This window comes from Taurulus bubalis (assembly GCF_910589615.1).
Source record: "Taurulus bubalis genome assembly, chromosome: 1".
NCBI lineage: Eukaryota > Metazoa > Chordata > Actinopteri > Perciformes > Cottidae > Taurulus > Taurulus bubalis.
The window spans coordinates 6,770,635-6,779,956 of record NC_136589.1 but is presented as its reverse complement, the minus strand read 5'-3'; the positions used below and the strand labels follow the sequence as shown (position 1 = coordinate 6,779,956).

At 42.6% G+C, this 9,322-nt stretch overlaps 1 protein-coding gene across 1 annotated transcript in view; it reads right to left on the bottom strand.

Annotated features, from left to right (window-relative positions):
* Window positions 1-8,778, bottom strand: part of mboat2a (membrane bound O-acyltransferase domain containing 2a) — a gene marked incomplete at its 5' end in the record, with an annotated part of 38,129 nt that extends 29,351 nt beyond the window's left edge. Inside the window, one exon of the mRNA XM_079221230.1 lies at window positions 8,695-8,778. Within this exon, the coding sequence (XP_079077356.1) occupies window positions 8,695-8,778 (84 nt within the window). The remainder of the gene's footprint in view (window positions 1-8,694) is intronic.
* Window positions 8,779-9,322: the final 544 nt, after the last annotated feature.

The following is a 9,322-nucleotide window of genomic DNA, read 5'->3' as shown; positions in this document are numbered from 1 at the left end:
TTTATGTGAAGGACTTGAACTCAGATGTGTATATGCCCAGATCTGATCATGATGCCACATCGATATTGGACCAGAAAAACACACCAATAAACAGAATAATTACCAGCTGCTCGGCTCACCGAGCCAGCCCCGACCACCTGTTGTTTGGACATGGGGCCACAGCTGAAGCTCCATCAACATATGAAGACAGAGGTTCAATAAACGAGGTTTGAAACTGTTCAAATAATGTCTTACAACTTGTTGAGATCACCAAAATATCATCATCTGAGACTAAAACCAAAAGGCGATCCTCTCTTCCAATAGACATAATTCACTTTGTGTTTGTAGCCGAGAGTCTGCACATTTTGTGAACAACAAACTTAAGGTGGTGAGGAAAAACGGCATCGTCTACAAGGGATTGGTGGAAGAATGATCGGGTGAAGAAGCTTAACTGCCTGCTTTTAACTTTTTGCATGGAAATCAATAGTTTGTCCATTCTCTAATGGGATTCTGCTCTGTCGTTCTGTGGCCTAAACCCAAATCAAGAACCGCCACTAGAAATATAAAGCATCATTAATGATTATTGAACCCCCTTGGGAACTATTATAGTTCCCAAAGGGAACTATTCATCCACAAGAGCTTGACGGATTTGTAAGAGCAGCCTCTTCTGCCAAGTAATGCAGCACATTAGCAGCTCTCAAACAACTGCTTGTTTGTGGCTTGAAAGTGATACAGGAAGATACTTCTTCAAGTAGTACACCATCTGAAGCACCAGCCTTCAACAATACAAGATATCAGATATCCCACAGGAAGCACTAATTCTGCCCTCAACTAAATAGCAGTACTATAAGAGTGTTATGAAAGGAGGAACGTTATGATCAGTGACTTATGACTTTGTAACAATAGTTTGTATGGAGAGGGGAAATGGCATGGATTTCAGAGAAGAAACTCTGAATATTCCCAGCGTTGGCAACCACTACCTAGATAAAAAAGAAAAAGCAGTCAGTTGCTATGATACACTACAGAATATGCAAAAGTCCTCAATGGTGTGCTAAGAGTGAGGAGACAACCTTTAAAACGGCAGATCTCCACAAAGTACTTTGCACTGGTCAGTTGTAAGTGTTGATCAGGCACAGTAAAAAAAATACACTCAAAGTATCAGAACTGAAAACGACACAAGAGGCTGGTTTTTCTGTAATCTTACAAAATACTGTAAATGCTAAGCTAATGTTACATAAGCATGTGAAGCAACAGACTTCTTCTGGCTGGGTCAATGTTCTGTGGTTGTTTTACTGCGCGGCAATGTCTCGACAGACAGCATCTACTTCCTCAACCGCCACTGCAAGATGTTTTGTCTGAAGCCGTGTCTGAGTTCATGAGCATTATTTTCAGATGAGAAAAGGATTAAACAAATGGCTTAACCCATTACAGTCTGTGGGCACACATGCTTGTTCCAAATCATTTAGAGCTTGTGCGCTTTTTCACACCTCACAAGAGAGAACGAGTGCATCAGTAAGACTGAAACAACTTCAGTGAGCCATTACTTAATTGTGGTCACTTTCTATATTTAAAAATAGCAGCAGATATAACCCAGAAACACTGAAGTAGCAGGCTCGAACCCGTGGCTGATGGAAACTGCTGCAACGTGACACAATCAGTAAGGCATTTTTGAAAATATCATGTACAATAAGCACATTTGATACAGACACTCACAGAATTAACTCAGTACAGAGCTGCTGGCGTCGGCATCGGATTGCTACAAAATCTTCCCTTTTTCTAATTCTCAATGATTTGATTTACAATGTGTTTGATGGGTGCTATACAAGTCAACTTGTTTTTCAAAAATGTATGTAAAAAAAAATTTGAATTAAGAGGTACACCCCTTTCAGCACGGATTATATAGACGTTTGTGGCACAGGTGGCCAAGTTCAAGGGAATCAATGGCAGAAGGCCCTGAGGAGTAAACATCGTGGATCAACTCCTCATTCAGTGGCCGAACTTTTCAGATGACAGCGCAACTTGTGGTTGGGGAAGATCAATACTCAGATTGGCTATTTATTGGAGCATAGAGCCGCTGAACAGGAAGGTGAGAGAGGTTTGGTGAACGTGTCAAGAGTCTATCTGTTCCTGTGAAGGTGAATCAGCTGAACGGCCTCACTGACTTACCTCAATGGAAGTGACAGTGCAAAGTCACACTAATACATATTCATGTCCTCTCATTCATATTGGATGCATCTCCTTCATCCCATTGGACTCCTGGCCGAGCACAGTGAAGACACCAGAAAAGGTGCAGCTGTTTCACATAAGAGTTTTGTAGAGAAATTAAAGACCTCAGACCCATGATCACACAGACACTGGAGGCCTGGCCTGAAATTGAACATAAGAGCTAACACATTTCTGTAAAATGCCCAACAACTGCAAAGTAAGAAATACATATAAATGAATGGGGACGGCCCTATCATACCCAGAGGCAAATCTTCAAGCCCTGGCTGGCTTGTTAGCATTTATCTTGAATCTACAACATTGTCTACTTGCTTGGCCTGTAAAAACAGCTGTTCAAATGATTCCCTGAAAATACGTTCTCGGTGCCAACCTGCGCTGTGCCATGCATCATTAAACTGGTACTCTAATCCGAGGGTGAAGGCTTTTTTAGCACAGAAACAAAATCCACCCTCATAACTCCACGCCATTAGCAAGGGAACTAATGAGTTAGTAAGCTGAGTCATGTGCCCACTTTTGAGGCAACGCAGAGCACTTCAGAGTGAAGAGGGTTGACAGATGCACAGGGTTCCCCATGCCCATCTATATCTACTGTATGACAGCCCGGAGAGCCCGTCCATGTGTTTTGTTCGATCACAAGAGACAAAGCTCTGCAGAAGAAACAGAAACCAATACTTTTTTCTCTTCCATAATGCTAGCGCAACACGTTTTAAATTGTATTGATACTATAATGGCTTTACAATACCATGGCTGCATTTATTCATGCTTTAACTCTAACAATACAGGATAAGGATACAGAAAATAAACAATAAAGAACATGCTTAGTTTTTCAAGAAACAGCAATAAAATAAATGAGTGACTGCAGAAGCCGAGTAGAACAACGGATGTGGCGTTAGAACGTTGGGTCTCTATGAAGGAATAAACAGTGTAGTGTCAAACTTTATAAATACAAAAAATAAAAAAGATAAGAAGTGTTTAGGGGTTACTGGAGCAAGTGTATCTATCATTAATCATAATCTCTCAATACAGAATAGCTATCTTCATCATAGATACATTATTACACAATGCTATTTGTGCTGGATAAACATAGCCGAGGGTTCAAGGACAGAGGATGTTGGATGTTGTACAGATTGTCAAACCCTGAGGCAAATTTGTGATTGGTGATATTGGGCGATACAAATGACATTTAAATGATTGAATTGAAACTTCTTACAGCATCAGTAGCTCTGCCTCTATAATCAATGCTTCTTTTTCTCTGGATTAAATGTCACGCAGACAAGCTTCATTCAGTCTAAGCCCCCTTCATGAAGAGCTGCCTGTTTGTAACCATTACTTTGCTGCCTGTTGTCAAGCACCCAGTGATGTTAACATTATAGCCAAGTCTTTCCATATTCCCCAGGAGAAATCACACATGCTTGTCTTGATTGTGTACTATAATCATGGCAGCAGCCAGCAGCGCTCCATTAGAGAGAGCTGAGGGGAAATAAATCAATTGGGGAGGCATAAGACTCCCCAGAGAGAGACAATTAAAGACAAAAGGGAGGTAGAGAAACTCTGACAAGACCCGAGGGCTTAAAAGTAAGACCAGCTGAGCGCTCCCAAGCCCGGGGCTTTGGGGACTCAGCCAGCAGCAGGGGACCTCAGAGGGAATCCAAGTTGGCATTCTTCAGGCAAAGCTCCCCAAAACCTTACCACCTCTGAGAAAAGTCCACTCATTAAAAATCTTAACATTATGAGATACATATTCTGATTGTTGGACAGAGATCCAGATGTATTATTGTTTACAATAAAAGGGCAGTCGCCTCGACATTACACGCTTTCACTACCGATTTAGAAATGAATGAAACTCATTTTAACCGAGCCATTCGGGGTGTTCCAGTGTGAGACGTGTGTCGTTGATAGCAGGCAACTGTCAGTGGATAAAAGGAAAGCTGGGAGTCAAACCCTCAGCACTGGGTGGGCTCAGAGGCCTACAGTACAATGGCCTGCCGAAAAATGCAGCAGCATACAACAAAAGGGGGCTTGTTATCGTGATAAAAGACGTGGACGTTGACTGTGACAAACTGCAATCCAATATGTCACATAAACAGAAGACCGATTGTACCGCAAGCCTTTTGTGACCACAGGACACGCAGCAGCACCGCCTGTACGAGTGTGTGTGTGAGCTGGTACCTATAACTGCAGCTTTAGACGTCATGGGTACACTGAAATGATGTACGAGCTGGAAAAAACAGAATTGCAAGTTTACTGCCCATTCCTAAATATAGGCATTCAAGTTCTGCTGTTCTGGATTAAAATACAATGTATGGAATTAGTTAATATTTTCTTTTGTTAGGTTATCATAAGTGAGAGCAATGTGCCCGCCACAGGACATTATTCCTCAGTATCAAGAGGTAGAAATGTATTCGTCAAACATAGCCAGTAAATTCTACAATACCGTCACTCCTGTCAACGATTATCTGCTGACAAGCTGTTTTTACGGTCATTGTTGACAGTAATAACATTACATCATCCAAAAGTCTCCACTGATCCAAATAGTACATACTTAACATTTATAATTATGTCAATTAAATAATCCTGACAACGAAACCTTACATTTCAAACTTCCTCAGGTCTCACCACCTTTATCTGGAGCATTAGATACGTCCAACAAAAGATACAGTATAGCATCTCCATCAACAATAAAGAAGGGCGTGTCTCCGTCTCTCAAAGACAATGAAGAGCATCACAAACAAACAGCAAGTTGTTAAGGCTCATTGTATGTGTGAAAAAGCCAGTGGTGAGATTGGACCGGCGCCCAGCTGCTGCTTATTGAAACAGCTGCAGCTGTAGCAGGACTTCACAGCTGATGCTACAAATGAGTTACAAAAGTCCTTTCCCAGAGGCAACCACCCTTTCAATATCAATTATGAATAAATAGCTAAACATTGATGTTTCCGTTGAAGCGAAAAACGTTGCGAACCTAGTCTAGGCTTCGAACCTTATTTTAAATTATTAAATAAAGTACAGAGGGGTCATTTTAGTCAAGTGGGTCGCTTTCTGGTTTTCTGTCATAAATAGCACGAGGTTTGGAACCAGCAAACACCTAATGACTGCAAGGCAAGAGGCTGTATGAGTCAACAGGTTTCCAAATTTCAGTCTGAAACTCAATAGCATGCTTTATGATGCCATGCCCTGTTGGATGCTTTATTGGAAACCTGACCTGAAATCAAACCTGGCAGCACAGCACAAATGATGTCAGTATGAAAAGCATACCGGTAGGATTTTAACATGCATCCTCGACAGTGACAGTAAATGTTCAACCCAAGAAATTGGACCCGACTCAGTCACAAGCTGCCCCTGAAAATAGCTAATCTGCAAGGCAGGTCTGCTTAATTGTGTCAGTGTAATAATAAGATGCTAAATCTTGAAGGGATTGAGATCAGTACCAACCACCATGCATAAGTAGTTTTTTTTTAAAACAGCAGTACCATATGTGTGTGCCACATGATGAGCTTAAAGAGAACTAAAATAAAGTATATTGTGCAAGGCCAGTGGAGATGGCTACAGCAGTAGCTGAACAAGTGGGTGTTTAAGCTAGAGATGAGGGGGGGAGGCCAGACACGATGCAGTAAAATGTCAAGGACATCCTTCATGAACACTGTCAGGTTAATGTCTTCAAGGCTAAGAGCAACACTTCATACTGTACATGGCCTTCATTCCACAACGTTCATGACAAGCAGATGAAAAGAACGCAAGGCAACTAAATCTGGGGCAGACGCAGCTTGGGATCAGGATGTGTAATTTGTAATTTTTTTTGTACCAGAACCCCTGAACCGGAGCGGGTGAACAGTGTTTGTGTAGGTGCACAAAAATGCAGGAGGACTTCGTCAAAGTAGTAACGGCATGATACTGAGAGGGGACCGGCTGTGTGTGTGTGTGTGTGTGTGTGAGATAGAGAGAGAGAAAGAGAAAGAGAAGAAGAAAGGAAGGGAGAGAAGAAGAGAGAGAGAGGGAGAAGTAGAATGTCAGTTCACATTTCACAGCTCCTATTATAGCTCTGGCACAGGCCAGTGCACAGGCCTGTCTCTCCCATGGGATACATACAGTCCAACATACAGTGAGGTGCCACACAGTGGAGCAGCTCCATGAAGAGGAGTGTCAGTGTCAGTGAGCCACACTGATCATACCGTATCCGAGTGGCTCTATTGATTTCGGTTGTGTCGACAGCGGTTTTGGCACAGTAGGGAACCCTGTTGGCAGGAAGCTAACAGACCACATCGACACGAGGGTGACACCTGTTCAACAAAGCGGCGTGGCCCGTGATTGTACTGTGCGTCTCGTTCGTACACTGCCCCTTACTCTTACTCAGTATTTACTTAAAATGGTGAGAAACAACTGAGCACAGTCAGGAGAGTATCTCCGAGAGTCAAAATGTATATTTCAATAAACCAAAAGACACAGAGGGGTGACTCCTCGTTTGCTGCATGAGAGTTGCTAGACTTCCTGTGCTATGAAACTAAGGTATTGGGTATGACGAGTGTCCAGACATAAAACACGCTGTAGAACGTGTATAAACTATTGTTGACAATTGATAATTGTGGTTCCAGACTCACGCAAATGATCAGAATTAGCAATGTAGCCAACAACTATTCTAGAGCTACCGTAGCATTGTAAAACTGTGGGGTAGCCTCATGCTAATGATGTCATTGTCTCGAGTTAGAAAGGGATATGCTTTTACAAAGTACTTTTTAAGAATGTTTTCTTTCACCCATGTGTCACAAACATTTCATTCTTATAATCATTCTAATAAGTATACATCTATTTAGCGCTATGGGGTTGTTCTCCTTCTTGGAGGCACCGCGCTGAATGCACTTGATCTCCGTGCCAAGTTTAGAGAATGTGTTTATGAGAGAAAGCAGAGCATGTCACTTTAAAAAGTTTGTCTTCACCGAGGGACATTCCGAACACGGGCTCGAGCGCTTTATATGAGACACAATGAAATGTTCCGGTCTGCAGATGCAGGTTGGATGAAAAAATTAAAGATGGTCGGATGGGTTTGTTGTTTGATCCACAACAAGACAAGGAGTTAAGAGGTTAGTCACTGTGTGCATTGGGGTCTGATAAATAGGCCAAGTTCTCATTGGCACATTTTTTTAATTCATGATTTTGAGCATTACATTTAAAATATTCCCGTATAAAAGTGGTGACAAGACTTGGAAACCACCGACACTTTTTGTCACGACTTAACATTCAAACTTCCCCTATCACAGTTGACAATAGAAACCTCTCCCTAGACCCCTTTCTAAAATCAGGTGTGTACAACAAGGCTTCGCTGAGGCCCAGTGGCAAGAGGGGAGTGAGTCATGAGCCTCACATGGAAGAAACCCTGGCAGAAGAGGGAAGTAGGATCTGTATGTGACCTCATGCTGATAAGGAAAGAGTAAAGCAATCAAGTGATTCTGCAACTCATGACTCAGGGCGAAGATACACATTAAAAACGATGCCAGTATAAGTAGAAACAAAAAAATCTAGTCTGGCTCTTTACAAGAAATTCTTACTCGTACTGATTTTGGCAATTGAGGAACATGACCACCATTGTTAACATGGGATATTTCAATGTTTCCCCAGACAAGCCATAGTGGCACTCTGCATTTGCGTTTCTCAATAGAAGCCTCGTCAAACCAACCCTGATATGAGCTGACATGACTAGACGCTCCCGCACTGGCTCGGGTGAACGATGAAACCATTGATACGGAAATACCCTTTTTTGCATACATGCACATGCTGTGGTTTAGGTGTGGTGTCCTGAAAGTGAAAAACCTATTTGCAAATGCAAACTTTTGCACAAACATTGCAATGAATTCCACTTGAGAAAACTATAAGTAGCTAATATAATCCCATGATTCCGGACTAATCTCACCTCCAGCGGTTGCCCAACCCATTACAGCGCTGCTTGAAAATGAGAAAAGACTGCCATTACAAATGAGCGTGGTCATTTTACATAAAACTAGATTATTTTGTAGTTTGTTTCTTAGCAAAGGGGATAACAGTGGTCATTGCGGCCTAACCGTGATTTACACGCTATTACAGGGCTAACTTCAAGTGACTGTTAGGATACATTAAACTGGTTAATCCAGATTATAGCGGTGATCTGATGTAAAGCAGATCAAAGGGCTCTCCGACGGTTCTCGGAGTCCAGTTGGAGAACCACTGGATTAGGCTCCGGGGCATCGATGGGAAGAGACAAAAGGCATTAGCTGTGGTGTAGCCTAATATGGGAGCTAGCTGATGGTGGAAACACTAACGGGGATTGTGTGCTTTCGTTTCCAGTCAATCCGCAATGTATGAAGGCTCGGCTAACGGGAGGGGAGAATAGCGCTGCGCATCATCAGCCTCTGCTAACGTCGTATGCGCTCATGCTAGCTAACGACAATGGAGGAGGTGGTGTGAAAATGTATCATCAACTCAGGAGGTTCGTGTATCAATATGTAGCTCTTTCCAAAAAAAACATACCTGGTCAACGGGGAGATTGATAATTTCGCTGATTGGCTGCAACAGAGTGGATCCAGTGCATGATGCAGTCGTTTGGGTAGCCATGCTCGGTCGGTGTCCGTAAATCCTTTCTCTCTCTCTCTCGCTCGCTCTCTCTCTCACACACGCTCACTCTCTCTCTCTCTCTCTCTCTCTCTCTCTCTATCTATCTCTCCTTCCCCCGGTTCGCTTCACTCCCCTCGGCGTTCGCGATGATAGAGACACTGATGCTGCTGTTGTTGCGACGGGCTGGACGGTTGTCATCCACAGCACACATCCAACAAAGAGTACAGAACCACGACGAGATAGTCCCTGCTCGACCACTTTCTCTCCCGTCTGACGTCAGTTCGGAAGACAGGACGTCGTATTTTAGCTTGGGAGTTGGCGAGAGTGCTTTACACTTTACGTTTTGTTACACGTTTTGTTATATGTTTATTTAAATTAACATTTTAGGAGTTCCCAAAACTTATTTTTTAATCCTCAATTTCTCGTTTTAAAGGGTGTGTAAAGAGTTTAACGGGCGTTTCTGTTGAGTGGTATGTTTTGCGTACGTTTTTACACGAACAATAAATAGGGCGTACCTTTTGGCGTAACTTCTTGTGTGTTTACT